Raw genomic sequence first — 26,955 nt, 5'->3', positions numbered from 1 at the left:
CCGTGTTTCCGTCACAATTAAAATTTTCTCTATGTTTTCACATGAATTTTTTCTCTCTTTTTTCAAGGAACAATTGCAAAGCATCTTATTTATCTTGTGGCAAAGAATTCTTGAGCAACAATTGCTTATTCATGTGCCAAATAGTCGTATCTACTACATTTGCATTACTAACTTACATCAGCGCCAAATAAACACAGCGCACACTTAAACGTCTATCCATCGCAATGCATGCGTATGCCACTGCTAACACTGTTCTTTTGGGTATTAAGAGTAAAATAAAAAAGAAAGTAGATGCAATAGTTAATAACTTAATATGAAAGTATAGCAATTGGGTAAAATGGTAAAGAATTGAAATGAACTGCGACCCAAATGTAGAATGAAAGGTCGTAGTGAATATCATGGTATAACGGTAATCGCTAGATTGAATTTGAATTCGTAAATAACAAATTTGATATCAATTTATTATTTTGTTAATATAATTATATCTGGTAAATTTTATACGTCTATGTTTGTTCACTATTATTAATACTAATATTGTCCTAACTTAATCACCTATAACTAGGTATTGAGCTTGATCACAAATGATGTCGATGATATTAGAGGTGAAAATTCTAGTCTATTAATTGTATATTATTTTGTCAGATAACCGATGTGGGATCTTATTCTCCAACACGTCTCCTCATGAGTGAACCACACAAGATCACAAGGTAAATCAATTCCAACATCAGGAACATGTGAAGTAATTGAATTGGCGCTAATGCAACTTTCGAGAGCCTGATCATCATTCAGGACTAGAACCAACACAACTTTTCAAGGGCCCAGTCATTTAACATCTTTAAGCCGGAGCCAGTGCAACTTTTTGAAAGCCCAACTTAAGTTGGTAAATTCGAGTTAAGTAAACCAGGTCGAGAACATGTTGAAAGAATAGTTTGCTCTGATATCATACCATGATAAAATTTATAAGCCCAAGCAAGTCCTCCGCCATATCACCAATAATGTCAACTTAACCACCTATTACTAGATGTTAAATTATTATATCACAAAAGATATCGGTAATATCAAATGTGAAAACTCCAATATATTAATAGTATATGTCATATGTATGACCGTACGAGACCCTATTCTTCAACAATATCATTATATAAAAAAATACATTTACCAAATTACTTATGGGGAGATGGGCAGTAAACGCGGCTGCTCGACCACGAAACTTCCCTTCTGTCACGGTGTCGCCCATTTGGATAAAGATAGTTTTGTTTGGCTTATTAACTTTTTCACATTTCGGTTTTTTACCCTTTTCACTTACCGCCTAAGTGAAAGCCGTGGCAAATCTTCACGCGCGTGTAGGTCGGTGCGTCATTTGTTGAACCCTTCATGCAAACGATTCCGTTTGGTCAACGGCAGCGATTTCTAGAAATCAAAACTCGTGACACCGCCCAAAAAACTCATGCCAAATTAAAAGGTTGGTCCTTTGTGGTTTAAATCATTTTTTGGTTTCATATTTATGATTTGAATTTTTCAACTTTGAGTCAGTTAATAAAGGTTGCATTCAAAGTTGAATAATAATTTTTGTCAATTAACTCACGGTTTATCGCTCACTCGTAAGTGAAAGATTTATTTTATTCGACTCTTGTAATGATGGGTTTGACAGTTAATTATTTTTGACTTATTGTGTGACTTAGTTTAATTTTACGGCTCGTCTTATTATATTGTATTAAAAAATATCAAGTGAATTGATGCATGAAACTGCAATAAGGTCACACAAAATGACAATATTAGCTAAATTGGGGGAATTTTTGAGGAAAATGTACGATATTCATTAAAATGAAATGAGGAATATCAACCTTAAACATTTAGATTAGTTGAGATTTAAAAAATACATGAATTGGTATCTCTAGAATTATTAGAAACTAAAATTGAAAAATCGACTTCTAGAGAAAGATGAAATAGTTACAAAACATGCGACTATTTCACCAACTTTTCAAAGGTAAATGTGGAAAAAAATTTCAGGCTGCCATGAACACGCCCGAGTACAACAATTGTCATAGTATATTGGTTGGAAACATTTTTTTTTCAAGATTCCAACAATGTGTATTATTGCACTTAGTATACCAAATCGTGTTCTCGACATACTGAGAAATCTCTTGAAAGTGATCTTTCATAGTTTCATGTAAACTCCAATATCTTATAAAATAGATTTTTGGCCACATGACGACAAGTTGGCATAAATTTCAAACAAATGCAATAAACGGATACCTAATTGATGAAGACTATAGAGGCAAAGCAAACGAACCTTAATTAGTCAATTATCTGTCTGGCTTAACAAGAGACCAAAGGAGGCAAACTTGACTTTAGATTAATTGAACATCAGATTAATTGAACATCATATGCATATGTTTCCAATTTGGTGGTAGACAAAGTCTAAGTAGGTTTGGCCTCCTCAAATGAATACAAGAACTCAACGGCATGATAAACGCTAATAACCATTTGAGTTGCAATTATTTTCTTCAGTATTTTCTTGCGTGATTGCTTATTTGTTATGTTTGGGCCCAAAATAATAGTTTGGGCCGAGGGTAGGATCACTCTCGGCCCAGGAGGCCGGGCGGCAAAAGGGCCATGGATCGGTCAACCCGTGGGAGTCCAAACCTAGAGCGGTTAGGACAAGTCCTAGTGCAATGAGGAGTCTCGACGGGATCGGATATCCAGAAAACGAATCCAGCTAAGCTAAGGACTAGATTCATAGTCCTAGTAAATATAGGACTGGTCGAGGTGATCCGGAGAGGGAAACCTAGTCCGAGTAGGATTTAAACTCGGACTCAAGGATCAGTACTATAAATAGGGGACGCTGTGCACCAAGTTAGATCCCTGCAAATCAATACAAAATTGCCCTGCGCAAATTCTCACAACTTTGTGATTTTTCTTGTTCCTTTTTTCGCTGACACATCTTCCGTTGGCATCAACAGCACTGTGGAAGCAACCGGTGATACCTTAAGTCGGCATAGATAGCTCTGTCACCGTAGAGTTAATCGGTCTCGCAGTATCTTCCGTTGGCATCAACAGCACTGCGGCGAGAACGGTTGATTACCTATCCAAGTCTCGGTCGAGAAGGGTTTCTAAATCCTTATTGGTCGAGGTCATCTCATCAGCCTTCTCGGCGAAGTGAGGTGTTACAGTTATTACATTCGGCACATTGAAAGCCGAATTTGATATTGAACTTCGTAAGAATAGTAACCTTGTCTTCAGGTTCGAGAGCCCAAGAGGCCGAGACGTGTTCCTTTCTCGGCCGCAATCGCAAGACGCAAAAGTCAGTAGCGCGACCCAACGCAACATCAACAAATTTACTCCTCGGTCGAGCTCGGCCGACGAGTTGGCACGCCCCGTATTCACCGAAGGACGTAGTTAGCTCATTAATTACTCGGCCTGCGCGCCACGTAGGCTTTGTAGTTTTTAGGGTCAACATTTTGGCACGCCCAGTGGGACCCAGTGCTAAAACTACGAAGTTCATATGATATATCAAGATTCCAATCTGGCTCAACGTAGCCGATTGTACGAGCTCCTGGAGGAATTGAAAAAACATAATGAGGAATGTAAAAAATCTTTGGAAGTAGAAAAAGTTCTTCGTGGCCATAGAGAGATGCAAAAGTCATTCGCTTGCATGTTGGAAATAAAAACTCATGTTACCCTGCAAGGGCAATGGGTAAATGAAGACAGGGCTCGATTTAATGCCTGGCTAGATGAAGAAAATTTTCCTTTCGTTTCTGATTACAGATCAATTCCATTTGAAAAATGGTTAGGCCCAAAGGCCGGGGGGCAATTTTTCGTTCCGGCCGTAATCAGACATCAGCATAAGAAAATTGTTAATTTGGCCGAAGAACAAAGGCCACCTATTTTTTCGGTCAAGGCTGAAGATATGGTCGGCCAAGAAGAAAAACCTAGGCCACCTATTTTTTCGGTCGAGACTGAAAGTGTGGTAGGCCTAGAAGAAAAAGTTAAAGTTTCTAAGCCACAAATCGACTCAGAAAATGATTCGTCAGAGGAGTGCTCCAATGACGAACAAGACCAATCGATTGATATGGTAATTGAAGACATAGGCCTAGCCGAAAAAATCACGCCAATTGATATGGTTATTATTGGTGATAAAGCCGATATGGAGAAATCCCGTTCGGCTAAGTTGTCCGAGTTAAAAACTGAAATTGGCAAAATTATTATGCCTCGGGGGCATAACAATTGTCTCACACATTCGGCGACCGATAAAAAATATTCCTTCAAGCCGAACGTATTCGAAGATGATCTTTTATTCGGCTTTGGAAAATGTCAAAGTGAAAATTTTGATGTAAAAAGATCTCGGCTTGGAATAAAACATCGTTGGCCTCCTCCTCTTGATAGTTCGGCCACTTTTGTTTTCTTTTATTAAGAAAAGGAATAAATTATTTTCTTAATCATCTGGCTAATTAAGCCGATGCATAAGAAAATAAGGGGGCAATGTCCTAAAATGAAAAAAAAAAATATCGGCAGTTAAGTTTTCATTTTAAGCTTCGCCGAGAGAAATTATTTTTTTGCAATGTGTATAATCGGCAGTGTTCATTTTAAGCCTCGCCGAGAGAGTTATGTTTGCATTGCTGCATGTTTAATTCAACAAAGGCCACAAGGTTTGATGGTTGTGTTCTATTTAGTGCATACATGCAGCACTAACAAACGGATCATGGTTGGAGAACGTGTTCAGAGGCATAGGGTTAATATATATATATCACATCAGGATACCATTATTGAATTTTAAGCGCTGAGGCGTGGATAGCTGAATAACATGTTGAACGGCTATCCACATGTAATTGTTTCTTGAAGACAAGCAGGCTATTTGGTGGTAGGCATTCGACTTCGACCCCGGCACGCCTTCGACCCCACTTGATTTTTCTCGGCCTTGACCCCATTTGTTTTTCCTCGGCACAGCAGGCTAGAATTATGTTAGTCCGAGCTCGGCCAACTCGTCGAGGTGTCTTTCAAGACGTGTCAGGATGTGGAATGAATACACCGCGGGAAGTGCATTCAATTCAACTTTTTTGCTGAGTGAATTTTTTCAGTGGTGGATGCTTATTTTTCCTCGACCATATATTTCTCGAAGATATTCAGCGGTCAGGGTACTTATGATTATTGGTTGTCGTCGAATCACTTCATTTTCGACGATACGGGGGTTCTTCAACTACGCTAATTTCCTTAACCATTCGGCTTATGAGCCGAAGCTCAAGGAAACTGGGGGGCAATGTTTGGACCCAATTTTACACCATCGGCCCAAACGATCGAGGCCGTTAAGTGAGCATGGTTCCCGACCGTTGGATGGAGAAGTGAGGATAATTTTGTTATTAAAGGATAATGTTATGGTTCATGTTTGGACCCAATTTTACACCATCGGCCCAAACGATCGAGGCCGTTAAGTGAGCATGGTTCCCGACCGTTGGATGGAGAAGTGAGGATAATTTTGTTATTAAAGGATAATGTTATGGTTTTTTATCATAATATTTATTTTTTAATGGTTTATCTCAACATTTTCTTATGCAAATTATATCTCCAACTTGGAAGCGAGCAATACAGTTCAATTTGATTTGGGATTCTCGGCATTTAGACGTATGCTTGGAGTCGGTTAACCATGCATGAAGGTTATCATTGGGTTAATGGTGATATTTGATGATCACAAAAAGATAATGGTGCGGCATATTCTGAGTTGGGATTTTTATTAGCACATAACTATATGCTAATAATCAGCATATACTTCATGGACAAGTGTGACATGACTTAAAGTGTTTTAGCTTTGCCAATGCTGCAATGCATGTATTTGGACGTGAAGAAGGGTGTAAACATTGCATGGTTGTCTCCGGATGTTACGGGGAGAGTTTCAGTAGCGTACAAATTGGTCTGACATATAGCTATCATGAGTGGCAGACAAGGATCAGGATTATCATCAAATCCAATGGCCAATTTAAGGATGATTATCATGGATTTTCAAATGAGGTGATTATCTTCAAGGGAATTCAACTATGGTCAGCAAAGAATACTTCACGAAGAGCACATGCATATCCAGTCCTATAAATACAAGACGATGTACAACGAGAGGAGGCCCTGCAAATCAATACAAAATTGCCCTGCGCAAATTCTCACAACTTTGTGATTTTTCTTGTTCATTTTTTCGCTGACACATCTTCCGTTGGCATCAACAACACTATGGAAGCAACCGGTGATACCTTAAGTCGGCATAGATAGCTCTGTCACCGTAGAGTTAATCGGTCTCGCAGTATCTTCCGTTGGCATCAACAGCACTGCGGCGAGAACGGTTGATTACCTATCCAAGTCTCGGTCGAGAAGGGTTTCTAAATCCTTATTGGTCGAGGTCATCTCATCAGCCTTCTCGGCGAAGTGAGGTGTTACAGTTATTACATTCGGCACATTGAAAGCCGAATTTGATATTGAACTTCGTAAGAATAGTAACCTTGTCTTCAGGTTCGAGAGCCCAAAAGGCCGAGACGTGTTCCTTTCTCGGCCGCAATCGCAAGACGCAGAAGTCAGTAGCGCGACCCAACGCAACATCAACAAATTTACTCCTCGGCCGAGCTCGGCCGACGAGTTGGCACGCCCCGCATTCACCGAATGACGTAGTTAGCTCATTAATTACTCGGCCTGCGCGCCACGTAGGCTTTGTAGTTTTTAGGGTCAACATTTTGGCACGCCCAGTGGGACCCAGTGCTAAACTACGAAGTTCATGCCAATTGAAACACGATCGGTAAAAAAGAAAACAGCTATGGGAAAGTCGACAGCCGATTTGCCGAGTCAGAGCATAGGACAGAGTGTGCCACAGGCGCAGAATCCCCTTAGCGCTGGTACGCCTGAGTCCACGAGCGCGACTCGCCGAGAGAGAGAAGTTAATCTCGGCGGTCAACTCCGTGGTTCAGAGATCCCTAACAGGAACACATGCGTTCTCAATGAAGGGATAGTAGATGAGTGTGACGATGATGGTGGTGAAGGATCTGACCCACCAACGAGGTCGTTTCTCCGAAAGCGACTAGACGAGCAATCTCGGTCAGTCGAGCAGACGTTCAGTCGAGGCATTGACAAGCTGCATGATGCAATACTCAGTTTCAATGACCGACAAACCATGTTGCTCGAGATGCTGGTTAGTAAAGTTGAGGGCAGCAGGCCTTTCGAGCTTCTCCAACATTGTCCACCAGGAAACAACCCGGTACCGATTGTACCGGCCGAGCCTATTCCTGTTCCGCTCAAACCAATTAACTTGGAAAAAGGAGGAGGGTCGAATAGTAGGTCGGACGGAACCGACCAGAGGATCGAAGCAACACCTGTTGATATGACCGAAGTTCAGCGGATGATCGACTCGGCCATGAAGAAAGGGCCGAAGTTTCCCAAGTTTATTCATCCGTACCCAGCTTACGTGGAAACGTTTGGATACCCGAAGGGTTTCAAGATCCCAGATTTTAGTCTTTTTACCGGTGAATCGTCCCTGTCTTCGTTGGAGCACGTGGCTCGTTTCACCGCGCAATGCGGAGATGTTAATAGTGATTTCCACAAGTTACGGCTGTTCAATTTTTCATTGACCGGCTCGGCATTTGCCTGGTACATCAATCTCCCTCCTAATTCCGTCCAAAACTGGGAGGAGTTGGTCGAGAAGTTCCACGAGCAGTTTTATCGGCCTGGGATGGAGATGTCAGTCTCTTCATTGGCACGGATGGCTCAGGCATCTGATGAGTCACCAATGGATTATCTTACTAGGTTTAAATCAGCTAGGAATTGGTGCCGAGTGCCTTTACCCGAAGTCGAATTTGTCAGGCTTGCTTTGAACGGCCTCGACGTCGAATACAAAAAGAAATTCCTGGGGGCAAATTTTCGTGATATGTACGAATTAGCCCAACATGTCGAGCAGTACGATTATTTGCTCCGTGAGGAAAAGATTTCGAAGACTCCAACTCGGGGGACGATTTACAAGAATCCTACTGTTAATTATGCATCGACCGAGGATGAATGCGTTAGTGTGGATGCGGCTGAGATAGTGATAGATAAGCCATACGTTTGCAAGGCATTGACTCAGGTTGATTCTAGAGAAGCCAAAAGTCGCTCGGCCACTGAAGGAACATTGAAACCGCCAAAGGTTTATACTTTTGATATTACCAAGGCTGACGCAATTTTTGACCAACTGTTATCAGCAAGAATCATCAAGCTTCGGCCTGGTCATAACATTCCTAAGGCCGAAGAACTTAAAGGAAAGGTGTATTGCAAATACCACAATTCGAGCAAACATACGACAAACAATTGCGTTGTATTTCGCGATAACGTCCAAAGCTGGATTGGTAATGGCAAACTGAAGTTTCCCGAGAAGAAGATGAGTGTTGATACTGATCCGTTCCCCACGGCAACAGTAAATATGGTCGACGCGTACCTACCCAAGGACAAAGGGAAAGGCAAGGCCGAAGTGGTGGAGACGCAACGCCCGCGGAGTCAGAATTGTCGGCCACGGTTCATTGCCGATTTTCGTTTAAACAAGCCACCTACGGTTTTAACGGGGCCTGCTATTGTCAAACCTATGATGGATTATAGCACCGATGAAGATAGTGGGGCGGCGGTTTTGTGCGGGAAATGTAGAGCGAAGGTCGACAGTGAACCAGAGGAGAAGCCATATTCGCAACTTGTGGCCACAACTCGGCCAAAGGTAGCCAATGAAGGCCAACATCATGGGGTTTTTGAGAGGCTCGGTCCTAAAGTACGGATGGAAGAGACACCCCCGGTCAGGCGGCGCCTCGATTTTGATGCTTCATTCTATGACGATGATTACCATAAGCGTAATTCTAGCAGTTCAGAATCATCGCGGAGCCAAAAGACCTTCAAGCCTCCCGAGCCTAGAGATCAACGTTGGTAGACATACCATTCTTCGAAGGGCGTCTACACCGCGCTATCCAAATCTCAGAAACGCCGGTATCAACGGATAGATTGCATGGCTCGCCGACGAGCAGCCCAGGAAACTTCGGCCCCTAAGTGGCGGCCAAAGGACACAGCTGCCACTGATGATGAGCGACCACCTCTAGCAATTATGACAGAGTTGGCTCAGGGGAAACGGCTGGTCGATCAAGATGTTGAGACCATGTTTGAAGACGCTGATAAACGGATCAAACTTCTCATTCGACCAGGGGAGATGAAGGCACGCCTTGAACATTTCAGGCAAGAGGCCGAAAGCAAATTATACCCACCGGCTATACCAGAACCTTTGGTCAAAATTCGACGGAATTTGCATCCCCCATTCCTTGGGGAGTCTTTGGAGTATATGCGAGAATTTCATAAGAAACATTCGGCCAACGATCTGTATGGTTTGCCGAAGGCATGCCAGGACACCATTGATCTGGTCCTGACTTGCCCGGATGCTGAACGGATCATCCAGAAGACCTCAGATCCAGGATTGAAAGCAAGGTTCCAGCACATCCGAGAAGCTCGTGTCCTTGGATTTGAAGTCGACCCATACACCGATATCAATGCAGCCGACCTTCCTTTCTCGCTGGAGGACCTTCAATATTTGCGATATCACTTTGAAGTATTTTCAGCAGTTTCTCTCTTCGGCCTTACGACCGATGAAATCGCACGTATTGCCCGTCTGGATGCTTATCTCGACACTAGGGATGCTCGGCTACACTACCAGGATCAGGTTCAGGTCTTGATCCCAAGTACATTGTCAATCTCGCCTGAGGCGGTCACGCAGAACCAACCTGTCGCCGAAGCAGCTCCGCCGGTTGACGTCGTCGAAGAAGGGACAGAAGAGTCTCGTTGTCCGACTTTGACAACAACTGAATCCGTAGTCGCCGACCAACCAAATGTGGAGGGTCTTGACCAAATGTGCCCGTCAGTCCTAGATAATATGGAAATTAGTATGGTCCATATGTTACCTGCCGATTTTCAATCAAGCACGGCTCAACCAAATTTCCTCGATGGAGATGTGGTTGCCGAAGAACCCGGCCATATTGATTTTGTGTCGATTGCTGAAGGTGAGTCAGCAACGAAAGATGATGGTTTAAAGGCTGCCTTGGCCGAATTATTCCCTCGTTCATCGTCGGCCAAGCTTCACCATTTAAAGCCATTGTATGTGACGGCCCACATTGAGGGATATCCAGTTTCTAAAGTTTTTGTCGACTGTGGGGCTACCGTCAATATCATGCCTCTGAACATCATGAAGGCCTTACGCCGTTCGAATGACGAGCTTATTCCGTTAGGAATCACAATGAGTAGTTTCGTCGGCGACAAATCCCAAACCAAAGGTGTACTTCCGTTAACTGTGAATATTGCTGGTCGCACCCACATGACCGCCTTTTTTGTGGTTGATTCCAAAACCGAGTATAATGCGTTGCTTGGCCGAGATTGGATCCATCAAACCAGTTGTATTCCTTCGTCGTTGTATCAAGTGCTTGTCTTTTGGGACGGCAAATCGGTCACTGTTCACCCGGCCGATAGCCAGCCCTTCGAAGCGAACATGATCCAAGCCCGGTATTATGATGACCATGTCGGTTATATTACGTTGCAAAGCTTCAATGAAGACGGACGGCCGACTCGGATTTCAGTTCAGAAAGCTATCGAGGTTGGCGCCGAGACTGTCCACCAGGATTCGGCGAGACTCGGATTGGCCAATTTTCTCCCCGAATCTGATGTCTGACACAGATCAGGACAAACGTAGGGCCGCGGTTTCATCTACGATGGAACGACTGCTGGCCCATTGGTATGCTATATCTCGGCAACAGAATTCCGGCGTTAACCTCGTTGAGTTCCTTGCCGAAGAGGATCATGATCCTACCTTATCTTTTGATAAAGTCCGAGCCGCCCCGGCTGAGCTCGAGGATCATCGGCCCCAAGTTAAGGACCCCTTAGAAGAAATTAATGTTGGGACGGCCGATGACCCACGACCTTTGTTTGTTAGCGCTTTACTTCCTCAACAAATGAAGGACGAGTTGCGTGCCTTGCTTACGGAATTCAAAGATTGCTTTGCTTGGAGTTATCATGAAATGCCCGGCTTAGATCGTGCTCTGGTCGAGCATAAACTACGTATTAAGCCCGGATTTAAGCCTTTCCGTCAGCCACCTCGCCGATTCTCGACCGAAGTACAACTCAGTGTCAAGGACGAACTAGTTCGGCTTTTGAAAGCCGGATTCATTCGGACAGCTCGATATGTCGAATGGTTGGCGAATATTGTTCCTGTATTAAAGAAAAATGGTGCACTGCGCATCTGCACCGATTTTCGAAATCTGAATCTGGCAACTCCCAAAGATGAGTATACAATGCCGATTTCAGATCTGTTAATCGATGATGCGGCCAATCATGCGATCTTATCCTTTATGGATGGACATGCCGGGTATAACCAAATATTTATTGCCAAAGCCGACGTGCACAAAACTGCTTTCCGTTGCCCGGGGGCATTCGGCACTTACGAATGGGTTGTCATGCCATTCGGCCTCAAGAATGCCGGCGCCACGTACCAACGGGCGATGAACACCATCTTCCATGATTTAATTGGCACCATCGTCGAAGTTTATATCGACGACGTTGTCGTCAAATCTAAACGCCGACAGACACATCTGGACGATCTCCGACAGGCTTTCCTCCGCATGCGTCAGCACAACCTCAAGATGAATCCTGCCAAGTGTGCCTTCGGTGTATCGGCCGGGAATTTTCTTGGTTTCCTCGTACATCATCGTGGGATTGAAGTCGATGAGAATAAGGCACGCGCAATCATCACTGCCCCACCCCCAACAACGAAGAAACAATTACAGTCCTTACTCGGCCAGATCAATTTTTTACGCCGATTTATTGCTAATTCGGCAGGAAAAATGAAAGCATTTTCCACACTTTTGAAACTCAAGGACTCAGATAAGTTCATGTGGAATGAGGAGCATCAGGCGGCGTTTACGCAGATCAAGGTTTCTCTTACAAACCCACATGTCCTGGTCCCTCCTCAGCGCGGTAAGTCTCTCAAGCTATACATTTCGGCGGCCGAAGAGTCCATCGGTTGCCTCCTCGCGCAAGACAACGATGCCGGACGGGAACAGGCTATCTTCTACCTCAGCCGTAATCTGAGTCACCCGGAGATCAATTATTCCGCCGTTGAGAAGCTCTGTCTCGTCGTGTTCTTCGCTGCATCCAAGCTTCGGCATTACATGCTCCCGTCGGTCACCCAAGTCATTGCCCAGACCGACGTTATCTGGTACATGCTTACCCGGCCAATTGTGAAGGGCTGAATTGGGAAATGGACAATGGCGTTGTCCGAGTTCAGTTTGCAATACGTGCCGCAAAAAGCTGTGAAATGACAGGCGTTGGCCGATTTCCTTGCCCAGCACCCTTCGCCTTACGGTTTCGGGGGTGCTGACGTCGAAATCGGCATGGTGTTGACCGCGACAACTATTGGACGATGTATTTCGATGGTTCCAGTACTTCGTCCTCGGCCGGCGCAGGCATCGTCATTCAATCTCCTCACAACGATCGTTGGTATTTTTCGCTCAAATTGGATTTCGACTGCACCAATAACCAGGCCGAATACGAGGCTCTGGTCATTGATCTGGGCCTCCTTCTTGACCTACGCGCCACTCGTGTCCTCGTCCTCGGGGATTCTGAACTGGTGATTAACCAAATTAATGGGTCTTTTCGTTGCATGAGTTGTACTCTGGCGCCTTACCACATGGTCGCCAGCTATTTGGCCGAGTCCTTTGACGGTATTACATTCGAGCATGTTTCTCGGGTTCATAATACCGACGCAGACGAGTTGGCTCAAATCGCTTCCGGTGCACAACTCCTGGGGGGCAAGCTAGGCCGGGAGATACCAATATTACGACAACTATACCCGGCCATGGTTAATCAGCAAATCCTCCGTCGAGACAATGTGATACGCACCAGGGTCATGTCCCTGCCTTCGTTGTTAGATCGACAAGACTCTATAGAAATTTGCGCGGTCGAGGCAGTACCAGATGATTGGAGAAAACCCATTATGCAGTACCTTGACAATCCTAACGGAAAACATAGTCGCAGGACACGGGTTCATGCCACGAACTATGTCACATACCAGAACGAGTTGTACCGAAAGGGCGAAGATGGTTTGTTATTGCTATGCCTCGGCCCCCAAGAGAGTGCTCGGGCGATCGCAGAGGTCCATGAAGGGGTATGCGGAGCTCACCAGTCTGGACGGAAAATGCGATGGCTACTCCGACGACACGGCTATTTTTGGCCGAGAATACTAAAAGATTGTATCGAATTTGCACGAGGATGCGTGCAGTGCCAAATCCATGGGCCTATATAAAGGGCCCCGGCCGAATCACTACATTCGGTCATTAAGCCGTGGCCGTTTAGAGGATGGGCCATGGACGTAATCGGCAAAATCACGCCGACTTCTGGAGCTGCTAAGCATGCATGGATAATAGTCGCAACTGATTACTTTACTAAGTGGGTCGAAGCAAAATCATATGCCGAGTTAACATCTAAAGAAGTTTGCGATTTCGTGGAGGAACACATTGTGACCCGGTTCGGTGTGCCAGAAACGATCATAACCGACAATGGAACAATCTTCACAGCCGAAAGGTTTAAGGAATACACGGCCAATTTGAAAATTCGGCTGGAGCAGTCCACACCGTATTATCCACAGGCGAATGGGCAGGCCGAGGCAAGTAATAAAGTCTTGATCGGTATCCTTGAAAAAATAATAAAAGAAAGGCCTGGGATGTGGCATTTGAAGTTGAACGAGGCATTATGGGCATACCGAACGTCGCCCCGGTCGGCGACTGCGACAACCCCATACGCATTAACCTACGGACACGATGCAATGCTACCAGTCGAGTTGAGCATAAATTCGTTGCGATTAATTGAACAAAGTAGTTTGTTTAGCGCCGAATATAGTCAGTCCATGAGACAGGAATTAGAAGATTTGGAAGAAGCGCGACTTGACGCTTATAACTTACTAGTGGCGAAAAAACAGATTGCCGAGCGAGCCTATAATCAAAAGGTGCGACAGAAAACATTCGGCGAGGGTGAGTTGGTGTGGCAAACGGTGTTGCCCGTAGGAATGAAAGATCCTAGGTTCGGCAAGTGGTCGCCGAATTGGGAAGGGCCGTTTATTGTGCATAAAGTATATGGAAAAGGGGCGTATCATCTTAAAGACCGAACCAGTGCGGTCCACAGATTACCGATTAATGGGAAGTTTTTGAAGAAATATTATCCGGTCACATGGGAAATGCAGGAATAGTAAACCAGTCCATTAAAATTGATAAGTATTTACAAAATGAGTAGGTCGGTTGGTTTACATTCAGATACATTTAAGGAGAAGAGGGAAGAAGAGTGCTGAGCAGAGCCTTCAACTCCAACCACTGCACGTCGGCCATGAGGACTTCGGCTTGCCGATTCTTTTTGTCCAGCTTCAGCCGCTCGACCCGTTTTTTGGCTGCTGCATACTCGGTTAGGCGATCCTTCCCGCCTGACTCGAAGTCTCTAGCAAGCTCGGAAGCAATGGCCGACCGACGCTTTGCTAGTTCGGCCATCTGACGGTCGAGCTCGGCTAACGCGTCTCCTTTTGCCCGTAGATCGTCAATCTTCGGACGGAGGGTGTCTTGAACGGCCGTGGCGGCTTGCAGGTCTTGTTCGGCCTTTAGAGCGGTTTGGAAGATGCTAAATGTCTCCCGAACGCGCTCCAAGGCAGACGATGCCCGAACTATGGCATCTCCGCTCAGGCGACCGTCGGCTCCAAGGTCGTTCAGACACACGCCGAGCAGATCAAGACCGTTGCGCTCAAGTACTTGCGATGATGAGAGCGACATGACTTCTCGCAGCTGGGTTAGGGCGCTGGGATCGGCAGCTTCGGTCGTAGCGGCCGAAGGACCAGACTCTGCAATAGTACTGGAGAGGAGGGCTTTGAATTCGACCTCCCAGGAAGCCTGCACATACAAATCAGGTTAAGTTTAAAAGAAGTCATGACAGGAGTAGCAAGAAGGTTTCGTTTTTTAACCTGCCGAGAGGAGACCTCGGCCATGTCTCCAGGATCGTTGGTCGAACCTAAAGAACTCAATGGCCGAGCCCAGTGTTTCAGGTTGCTTCTCAGTTCACGCGGCCGATGGAGGTTATCTACGTTTGATGGCCACTGAGGCGGCCACGAAATATAGATAACGCCTTTCGGCGCATAGAATTCTCGGTGAAAAGAATGTACAGGCACCTGACATTTATTATTTTCCTCGTTTAGAATTCTAAAGAAAAAAGCAATCAAGGAAAGATGGTCGAAGGTACTTACGAAGGCCGAAGTAACCTCCTGTGGAGGAATGTGGAAGCCCTGGTCTTGGGGATGAACGGGCGAGTTCGCCATTGCCTCGGGTTCTTCGAGCGGGCGTTTGCCACGGTCGGCTGCAGATGGGTCGACCGGAACAGCCGTTTCGGAGGAGGCAGGGACATCCTGGTCCTGAGAGGGAGCGAGAGGTTCGGCCACTGCCGTGGGTTCCTCGACCGGACGCTTGCCACGGTCAGCCGTGGAGGGGCCAGCTTGAACCACCATCTCGGACCTTGGGGGAGGTTGCCGGCGAGGGTGCGGACGATCTGCCAGCGGGACCTCGTCGCTCCCCTCACTCTCTTCCAGAATGAAAACCGAGGGCTTTGGATTTTCAGGGGTTTTTCCCTCGGTCACAGAAACCACCTTTTTTGGAACGGGTGCTTTCTCGGCGGATGGAGGCGCAACTGGTATACCAGTCCCAGAGACAGGCCGCGTTCCAATTGTCTCTGTGGCCGGGGCCGGCTGTTTCTCGACTGAGGTTTCAACAACGGCAGGAGAAGGGGAAACACTGGGAGCAGTCGCCCCTGTAGTTTGACTGGAGATGACATGGATCTCCCGTGCGCCCTTCTTTGCCAGCTGTTTTACTCGCTTAGCAGGCTGTGGAGGTTCAACGACCGGCTCGGCCTCTTGACGAGGTCGTTTGGTCAGCACGGCCCGACCGGCGGTTTTATCCTTTTTAGCCACGACCGATTTTTTCTCGGTCGTGACTGCGGCAACAGCCTTCATTTTTCTCCAAGGCCGACTACCTAAGAAGATAAAAACGGGTCAGTAAGGCAAAGCAATATGCAAGGTTGAAAAAAAAAAAAAAAATTTGTGAGAAATGAACAATTACCTTGAGTTTGGGGGACCGAGGCCTTCTTAGGTCGGTCACCGAAGAGTCTGTTCAGTACCTTTTCGACCGGAGCACCAAAGAATTCCTGGGTGTAATTTTCCCACCACTCACCAAAGGTGTCGGTGCAATGGGTTTCTGGGGTGGCCGGTCGAAGGCGGAATTTTTGGCAGGACTCCTGGAACTCCCTCGCGGCCGTGTTACATTCATTCTCCGAGGAACGAGGTTCACGGCCACGGCTTAGGACTGTTCGGGAGGAGAGAAGGGGGACAGGGCAGCCCTGAAGATAGCCGAGTTGTCGGGCTAGGAAGTTCGGATGATATACTTCCCAACCCGACCGTTTCCCATCACAGCCGAGAGGTAGGTCGCGAGCAAGCACAAACGACCCCCAGGTCTGACGAAGATCGGCGTCCTCCTCTGCGCCCCATGTAGAGGTAGGCAGCCTGATGAAGGAAGGATAGCTCCGACGACGACATATCAGGAACTCGTCGTTGGAGAAGTCGTCGAGAGCGAAGAGGTACCGAAATACCTCTTCGGCTTAATGGGGAGGTATCGGTCGAGAGGCCAGCTGAGGTCCAAGCGCCTCCGTTGGTGTGAAGTCAGCTATGGCCGGCCGAAGGGAGGTGAAGTACACCTGTAACCAGAGCTGGAAGACCCAGAGGGGACCATTCTGGTGCGGGTCGACCTTGTGGAGGGTTGCCTCGGCCAGGCAACGGAAGAGTTGGGCGAGAATGTTGGAACTCAGTGCCAGGACGTGACCACTAGCCAGGGCTTCGGCTACCGGCATGTTCTCGACCAAACACTTGTTTGACTTGGTACAACAAATGTATTTGTTGTACCAATAGAAGAGGAAGGCTTCATGCTCTCCTTCTCGCAGGTCCTATTCTCCTCTGCCGGCGAAGTGAAGATAAAGGGTGTTGTAATTACAGAAGTTCTTGTGGAGCTTCTGAATGTCTTCCTTCGACGGGATGTGACCGTCACGGTTCAGGGTCTCGAAGGCTCGACGGTCGAAAAGCGTCTTCAGATCGATATTCGACGGGTGCCTAGAGAGGGTCGCGTCGACAGGGATCCCGGTTGCCGAATTCCTCAGAATGGCGGTGATGTCCAGGGTGGTGGGACCAATGGGACTAAGAGGAAGAACCATTGTGTTGGTGGCCGAGCACCAGAAGCACAGAGCGGCTAGGAGAAGCTCCTTGTCGAGGACGACATCCATGGACGAGAGGAGGATGGCATCGTAGATGCCGAGGGTCTTCCATTGCTCGCCGAAGAGCCGTTCCATTCGCACAACCCAGGCTGCCCAGGTTATGGTCGTCGAAGGCCAGGAGCCCTGGGGTTTCGCCACATCCCATCGCGACCATTCAAACCCTTGAAGCAAGGGTGTTAGGCAGTGCTCCTGGAGAAGGCTGGTGATGGTCGGCGGTATTGCAGCCTTGAAGAGAGGACCCAGGATCTGGTGCTGAGTACTCATATCGTTTTCAAAACGTATAGTCTTGATCGAACTCCGATCAAGAATCTTCTGATGTTGGTCATATTCCCTGGTAAGCTTGGAGATGAAGGACGCCATTGTAAGAAGGAAGCAAGGCGTAAAAGGATTTTCTGGGGTGGGGATTTGAAGACGGAGACCTGGAATGGAAAAATGCACTAGAAGGCAATGGCAAGGGATTTCAGAAAATTTTGGGAGCGTAAAGTACAAATGAGAGAATGTCGGTATTTATAGAGTTGTGGAGGGAAGAGCAATCGTTCAAAATTCAAAACAAAGGGCAAAATCGACCGAAGGAATCGTTGATCATGATGAACATTTGGGAAATGCGGTTGAGAAGACTGAAGGTTTTAGGTTTTGGGGGCGCACGATCGCGTGTGACGGCGAAATTGATGACGAAAGACGGTTCGACGCCCGCACGATGACAAGTGGCTCACGGATTGAGGTAGTGGCTCGCGGATTGAGGTAGTGTTTAAGTTCAGCCATAAGATCATGATGGCAAGACGGTTCAGGCTGCTGCACGCTTTGGACGTCATTCTTGGGGATTGGCCATGTTAGGGGACGCCACGTGGCGAATGGTTTAGCAGTATCAAGATCGTGCGATCGTGTTCAATAAATGCGCCTCGGAACTCGGATATTAGGACTCTGAATGGTAGATTCGCTTCTTCAAGGCCGAAACTCGGCCGAAGGTTTCAGGCCGAGGACCTCAGAAGCGAGGGGGCAATGTTTGGGCCCAAAATAATAGTTTGGGCCGAGGGTAGGATCACTCTCGGCCCAGGAGGCCGGGCGGCAAAAGGGCCATGGATCGGTCAACACGTAGGAGTCCAAACCTAGAGCGGTTAGGACAAGTCCTAGTGCAATGAGGAGTCTCGACGGGATCGGATATCCAGAAAACAAATCCAGCTTAGCTAAGGACTAGATTCATAGTCCTAGTAAATATAGGACTGGTCGAGGTGATCCGGAGAGGGAAACCTAGTCCGAGTAGGATTTAAACTCGGACTCAAGGATCAGTACTATAAATAGGGGACGCTGTGCACCAAGTTAGATCCCTGCAAATCAATACAAAATTGCCCTGCGCAAATTCTCACAACTTTGTGATTTTTCTTGTTCCTTTTTTCGCTGACACATCTTCCGTTGGCATCAACAGCACTGTGGAAGCAACCGGTGATACCTTAAGTCGGCATAGATAGCTCTGTCACCGTAGAGTTAATCGGTCTCGCAGTATCTTCCATTGGCATCAACAGCACTGCGGCGAGAACGGTTGATTACCTATCCAAGTCTCGGTCGAGAAGGGTTTCTAAATCCTTATTGGTCGAGGTCATCTCATCAGCCTTCTCGGCGAAGTGAGGTGTTACAGTTATTACATTCGGCACATTCAAAGCCGAATTTGATATTGAACTTCGTAAGAATAGTAACCTTGTCTCCAGGTTCGAGAGCCCAAGAGGCCGAGACGTGTTCCTTTCTCGGCCGCAATCGCAAGACTCAGAAGTCAGTAGCGCGACCCAACGCAACATCAACAAATTTACTCCTCGGCCGAGCTCGGCCGACGAGTTGGCACGCCCCGCATTCACCGAAGGACGTAGTTAGCTCATTAATTACTCGGCCTGCGCGCCACGTAGGCTTTGTAGTTTTTAGGGTCAACATGTTAGTAAGTTTAATCTCGGATCAAACATGATAATCAACTACGTTTACGATGAAACTTTATGTTTTCTATTTTGATTCAAGCAATATTCTAGTTTAATAGAAGCCATTGAAATGATGATTCGAACTTGAGTGAAATTGATGACCAGAAAGCGTAACCAACTTAGATACACAAAAGTTTGCATCAAAATTCACTGTATATAAGATTGGATTGAATAACTCATTATATTTCGTATGTTTCGAAGAAGAAAAGAAAAAACTTCGTCTATGTTGGATGTAAAAAATAATTACTCACTGCTAAAACTTATAATTTTTTTTTAAAAGGGGGATCAGCAGGTGATTTTGCCATTGCAATCCACCTTTCTTGGGATCAGGATGACTCACAAAATCATTTTAGCTTTCATCTGAAGGCCATTATGTGATTCACCAGCGCCAAGAATCAAACTCAAGATGTATTATGTGAAATACGAGTCTGAAATTTATCTTTAATTATTGAACCATCCTGTAATAGTTCTAAAACTTATCATAATAGGTTGTATTTATCTAATTCAATCTAATTATAAACACCTAACGTTAAGGAGAAGGCAACTTGGCATATAGATGTAATGATGAGCAAGCATAAGTCCCTGCTGGTGTCACGAAATTCAAAGCCGATAAAATCTAGGAGACAAGGATCTCTCTCTCTCCCCGCCTCTCCCCGCCCTCGTCACAGCCTATGACGATTAACCTCCTCATCCTATGTTATTCGGAAGGAGATCCTCTTCTGAGCTCAGGATAGAGATCATCCTGACAAACTTATTTAGACCGTTTAAATTTAATCTAACGATTCTAAATAAAAGGTCTTCTAAATTATAATAATTACAATCGTTATATTAAATTTGAACTATCCAGATAGGTTGATTAGGAGAATCCCCATCTTGAGCTCAGGAGATCCTCTTCCATTCCAAGTTATCCTATCCCATCCCTAATTCCCATTTCCCAACCCTTCTTCTTTTCCAGCACGGCAGCATTTTCTTTTCTTCCAATCCAGTCCCGCATGCCAACTTGTTCCAATCCTCGTAAGCGCCTTTCACACTCGGTGACCAATTCCCTCCGGCTTCCCTTTGACAATGGACATTTATCCACGTGATCACACTTGTTTCCTCGTGGTTGGTCGGTCCTCCTCGGGGCCCACGTTATGATGGTACTAAGATTTTATTTTTCTTCTGGCATGTGGGGGGGAGGACCCCACCACCTCTTACAAATCTCCGTATGTGCTACATTTTTGGAATTAAATCGTGTGGATATATGGTTGCGAATATTTGTACCCTGCCAGCTGGATGTGATGCTTTCCCATTCGGTAGTGTAAGGTCCTTCACATCTGTAAACGTCTTTATTTTCCTTTGTGCGGCGAGATAACGTGCTCCCATTAGATTTACAACTGGTTATGTATTGTGGTACTTTTAAAAATTTCAAACATTTCAATGTGTTTAGTAAAACAAAAAAATGTTTTTTTTTAAATGTTGTAAATAAAAGTAGAAAAACATAGAAAAGCAGAAGCAGAGTTTATATGCTTTTAAAAAAGTGTTTTCTTTTAAAAGCATAATGAACAGTGCCCATTTAATGAGATTTTCAAATGACAAGTATATCCTTGCAGGTTTCACAAAATTTTGATCTTTGCCCTGTATTATTCTCTTTGACAATTATTATATCACATTAAATATCATATTATTTATTAGTCATTTAACAAATTAACAGCAACTTTACGTAAAAGTTTACCAAAACACTTAGACGCTATTTTTTGTTAAAACAACGGTTTACTCTCACAACACCACGTCACCAGTTTTTTACTTAAAAACACGGCAAATACTTGCTTTATTAATTTCCATGACTTTTTGAATCTATCACTTTATTTTGATGTGATAAAAATATATTGTTACCTCATGTCGTATCATAATTATATAAAGAGAGAATTAAAAATTTGGGGAGTATATCCGACCCCTCCACGTGGCCATCACCATGGTCGACAATCGGAATATTCGGATTAGGAAGGGAATTACATGAAATAAAAGAACAACGCACCTTTACTTCTGTAAACAATTATACCATTTCCCGGCGGAAAATTAAAAAAAGGGAAAAGGCGAAAATATAAAAATAGAAAAATAGAAAAATAAAATAATATTGTTGCATTTAAGACATGGGAAAAGGTGGGGCCGACGTTATCCGATGGTCCGTGGTGGGCCAGCCACATGTATTTGATTAGTCTCGTGCCGTGTCGCGGGCGGAGGAGGCGAATGCGTGGGGAGAAGAGTCGCCGATTCCAAATTCGCAATTGCATGCACACACAGACTGGAGAGAGAGAGAGAGAGAGAGAGTCCTTATCCGTTAAAAAGACCAAAAAGTTGACAAGCCGGCGGGTCCCACCAATTACCCGTGTCCGATGGTACCATCCGGTTCTTATCCGTTCTTTCCTTCCAGCTGACGTCGCCCAACTCTGGCTAAATGAGAAGGTGATGACGTCATTTGAGGTCGGGGATTTTTCCTACCAAGTATAAGCAAGTTGGTGAGAAATTGGAAAAATCAAACGAGATCAAAGAAGAAGATATTGCGTCTTAGAACTTATCCGTTGATTTTTTCTTTTTTTTTAACAAATTTAATGGGTTGAATTATTAGATTGACTTTTAATTTTAGAACTGGTTACATGTATTCAACGTAATTATCGTCTAACGGTTGATATCGATATATTCCTTGATATTATATACATTAAAGAGAGAGTGGACTTAATTTTATAATGAGTTAGCAATAATATGATTCAAGTTTGTCTTTGGCGAATCTAAGATTTTTGATTTACAAGTGAAGAGGAATATCACTAGACCGGTGTGAAATGACAACCATATTAATATTTTAAACATGTTAAGTATTAAGTATTGTTAAAGATTAAGAGAGTGGAGACCAACATTCTGGAGAAAATTGCTTGGACCTTTTTCGGCTTAGGTATTGGGGTTGATCTGGATAAAGTCAAAGAATTGGGCTAGATGAGCCCACAGCTTCTGACCTGCATAGAAACCCAACTTTAAGGGCATTTCCGAAAGATTACCTCAAATGCTTAGTAACGTCTAGGCCTGTAAAAAGGGACGAGGCCTGATGGGCCGGTCTGAGCCCAACCTTATTTTTTGAGTTATGGCTGGCCCGGCCAAGTTTTAAGACCAGGCTTATCCAGGGCCATTTGAAATAGGGAGGGCCTGAACTGGCCCATGAGTTGGATAGGCCCCGTCCCTTAGGCCTTGTTCTTAGACCCGACCCGATATAGAAGAAGACGTGTGAAATTATTCAAAACCTATCCAAGAATGTTCAGACCACATGACCCTTCCATTCATGTCGTTAGGTTGATAAGCACCCACCAAGAATTCGTTCCACGTTTAATTTAGGGGTGTGCTATCCACACACCTCATTTTACTTCTCACACACCCTTGATAATTTCTGTCCGTTGATCTTCTTCAATTCATCTGATCTGACGGCCGAAAATTAAAAAGGTGTGTGAGAAGTAAAATAGGGTGTGTGGATATCACATCCCTTAATTTATTCCAGATTAATTCTGTTATGATGAACTGTCTATTTATCTGATATATTTAGATAATTAAACGATATATGGTTAGAATTTTTTTTTGTAAAAGTAATCTTCAAATTAATATTAAGAAATTGACCAGTTTCGTTTACAAAATTTCTATAGCTTAGTAGTACAATCTAAACCAAATAATCAAAAGATGGCCAAAAGCCCAAGATAACAAAAACCACATGACATAAGCCCAAAAGCACATATTCCAACATAATCCTAACGAGATTAACTGTCTCTCATTCCTTAATCACCGCTTGAATTTAATGAAACTCGACACTCAAACTGTAATTGCCCGTCAAGCTTTCCAACTGACATCATACAATGGCAGATCCTAATTTGTAACAAACAACAAAAACTCAAGCTCTTAAATCTGACACCCCCACCCCCCGGGCCAAAACCCAGGTGGGAGCAGGTGCAGCCATGCCGGGCCCTGGTCCGCACCTCATGTACGCCATGGGTTCGGGCCTGGCTCTGACCACCCTCAGCGGCGGCAGGTTCAGCCCCCACCACACCCTCTTCTACACGGTCAACGCCTTCTTCGGCCCCGACATCGGCTCCTTCTCCGAGTGGCTGGACTCCGTCTTCGGCTTCGGCTTCGGCTCCGAGCTCGCCGACTTCGTCCACGATCCTATCTTCTATTTCCTCCTCCTGGGTCTTCCTCTCTGTTTTCTCTACTCCTGGGTTTCTGGAGTTTTGCTTCAAAGGCGGGTGCTTGATTCGTTTTCTGGGGTGAGTTGTCGTTTTTCAGATTTGGGGTTTCTATTTTTGGTTGTTGGAGCTGGGGAACTGTGAGAAAATGGAAACAAATTTTGAATCTTGGATCTCTTGGGTTTCTATTTTCGGACTGTAGTTGTCAGTTTTAAGATTTGGGGTTTCTATTTTCGGACTTTAGTTGTCAGTCTTAAGATTTGGGGTTTCTATTTTTGGCTGTGCAGATCTTTGGAGAAAATCAAAGTAGGATTTCTGCATATGATCTGAATTGTGTGATTTACTTTATCAAATTAATGAACATTAGCCTCATGTGAATCATATGCTTGATACTGGGAAACGGGAATGAGGTTGTATTTATTAAGTGAGATTTGTTTGGGTTGTTTAATGTTGCATTATTTAAGGTTGCTCTTAATTGTAAGATTTTGTTGGAAAATTGCAGAACCAGAATCTTTGTTTTGATTATTAATTACAACACAAGTAGTGAATATGTCTGTCATTTCTTGTGTTTTTATGTTACAGGTGCCCCTTACTAAGAAGCAATGCTTCTTGCTGGTGTCAGCTGGTTCTTTTTCACACTTCTTCCTTGATCACTTGTTCGAGGTAATATTGAGACGTCGATCAGCTCTTCTGCTCGAAGATCCTAATTCAATTCTTTATCGATTGTTTGTTCTATGAAGAACCAATGACTTGTGTTTTGGAGGGTTAACGTTTTAATTTGACATAGGAGAAAAGGTCGTAATATGATTCTTAATTTCGGTAGCAGTGGATGTTTAGAGTCATAATTTGACATCGAATATGTATCAACGGAGTCTAAGGTTTAATAGCGCCTATGTGCAAGAACTTTGAGGCTCATCGATCCACATGTAATTCAGTCACGGAGCATAAATTCATGTTTTCTACTTCCTTTTTTGTCTGTTTACAGTTTTACATCTTGTATGTCCTTTCAAATGTACAGGAGAATGGGCATTCATCAGAGTATACATGGATTTTGAGCACTGGTTGGTGGGAGGGTCGAGCACCGGTTAATCCAGATGCTGTTGTTGTAGTTGGCATTTTATGCATCATCTTAATTGGCGGCTTTGTATACATCAACAGGTATTTATTTGAGGCACTCCACATACATTTGGTTCCTCTTTCCCTAGCTCGCCACAGGTCCTTGACGTATATGTTGATCACTTGTTTTGGCTTGCAGAGTTAGGCCTCACAGGTCTATTACCAAACAATCGATACAATCAGCGATTCTAATTGCTATCGTAGCACTCCTGTACAGCTTATGGTGTGCAAGCCAAATATTCTGGGTAAATCCACGCCGGCCAGCAGTTGGCGAAGAGGCTGATTATGGGGTTCTCGTGTTTCTAGCGAAATATTTCTTTCTCCCTCACCTTCTGTGCATTTTGTCCATGCACCCAAGAGATCTTGAAGCAGAGCAAATCCCACCATAAACACCAGTTACATTTACAAATAGAAAATCCCACTTTTGTTGTCGAATATGGTCATGACGAGAGCTTAAATTATGTTTGGAAGAAAAATTCTCAGGTCTTTCCACGGCGGTTGGTTTTGCTATGTAACACGTACCTTCGGTTTTAGGTATTTTCTACACCTATACGGTTTTGAAGAGGTTACGGACTCCTATTTGTACCTTGTAAGCCCCGTAATGAAGTTCGAATTCTGATATATGCTTCTTTTGTTGTGAGGTTTTTGCATTGAGAATGTTTGTTGAAGGAATGAGGATTCAGTTTTTGAATATTTGGTTAAAATAGTAGTAAAGATCCTGTTGAGATCATGTCCAAAGCAGAACCAGTTGAAACCACAGTTTGTTTTCATCACATCTTGGAACCGAAATCCTTCCTCGCGACAGACGACGCAGCGGTGTGCATCTGCAAGAGCTAAAACAGAGGAAAGTATCTTAATACAGCCATCTTAACCTAACTATCCTCGCACCTCACGCTCTCTGCATATCTCTACCGAGCTCAAACCTAAGAGGGATTTTTCAGTGTGATCGGAACACGAGATGGTACATCACGTATCATTATACAAATTGTGAGATATGTGTGTTAAAAAGCTAATAACTTAAAAAATTAAAATTTCTCACCACTTACATAAAAACACATGGTGTACCACATGTGTTCCAGTCATAACGAAAAATTACATAACTAATGAAATGATTCAATATTTTGGTAGGTATCCTCCGAAATATACCCAATCGGTTGAGAACTAGGAACGTACCTAAAATCTGAATTGGGGTCTAGGGTTTCCCAACCATTACGTGTAGCCTCCAAATAGACGATTTTATGTTTAATTTGTCAAAATAAGATTTTTTTTTTCTTTTTTTTCATTGGTGTGTTTGTGCTTTTAATTGTTAGGGTTTTGTTTTTTTTCATTGGTGTGTTTGTGCGTTTAATTGTTAGGGTTTTGTTTAACAAAGGAAGGTGGAAATAAGGATGGCAACAGTTTGGATTGGAAACGAAAATGTCATATCCATTCCTATAATCATGAAAACGAACCATATCCATATTTGCAAATTAACCATCAGGGATTATAATTATAACCATCGAACAGATTTTTCATTGGTAAACGGTTATATATATCTTCGTTAATGTGAAAAAATTATTCGTTCAACAGGCACATTATAATTTAATACTAATTATGTCATTAAATATCCACACCCGAATCATTAAAGACAAACAACAACAACAAAGCTTTTTCCCACTAAGTGGGGTCGGCTATTCTGGATTCATTTTCATAAGGATTCGACGTAACCTAGAAGTGCCGGCTGTCGACTACCTGACGCCCTCCCCCTCCTCATTTATCCGGGCTTAGGATCGGCAATGTAAGATAAACTTACACAGGCGGAGTTACCCAAATCATTAAAGACAAAAACAAATATTTTCTTGAGGTGTTCATGATAAGCCAAATATGATAGCAAATAAGGCAAATTGGTGAAAAAAGGAAAGGGATGGCAAAAGCAAATACAACAGCCACTATAGACGAAGCAATTTATCAAATAATTTCAATACTTGTGAATATACATATAAATCATATATTTTATATTATATATTATCCGGGACGGACTCTAGGATGGACCCTATAACCATATCCAAAATCGTAACGAATAATATTCATGGTTTTTTCTCATATCCGAAAATATCCGAATTTTCATCCTCAAATCCGTCCTATTCGGACGGTTATTAGGTTTAACGGGTTGAATTGCCATCTCTAGGTGGGAGTGGTTTGAGAACTTGAAGAAATAAAATTCTTTGGATGCATATGATCCAAAATTAAAAATGAATTGGAATGTATTTAGAATTTTACGTTTTAGGGGTCTAAATTATTTCACATTAGGGAATATAAGTTATTTAAATTTTAGTTTTTATGTA

General features: G+C 44.2%; 1 protein-coding gene across 1 annotated transcript; it reads left to right on the top strand.

Annotated features, from left to right (window-relative positions):
* Positions 1 to 23,101: 23,101 nt before the first annotated feature.
* Positions 23,102 to 25,252, top strand: LOC103437741 (uncharacterized). The gene is made up of 4 exons (XM_008376237.4): positions 23,102 to 23,596; positions 24,098 to 24,178; positions 24,534 to 24,673; positions 24,771 to 25,252. Exons 1-4 carry the CDS (start codon positions 23,288 to 23,290, stop codon positions 25,018 to 25,020), a joined length of 780 nt encoding a protein of 259 aa, XP_008374459.1. The 5' UTR covers positions 23,102 to 23,287; the 3' UTR covers positions 25,021 to 25,252.
* Positions 25,253 to 26,955: the final 1,703 nt, after the last annotated feature.

Source organism: Malus domestica, chromosome 06, assembly GCF_042453785.1.
Source record: "Malus domestica chromosome 06, GDT2T_hap1".
NCBI lineage: Eukaryota > Viridiplantae > Streptophyta > Magnoliopsida > Rosales > Rosaceae > Malus > Malus domestica.
The sequence above is the reverse complement of the archived record's forward strand: the minus strand, read 5'-3'. Positions and strand labels throughout refer to the sequence as shown.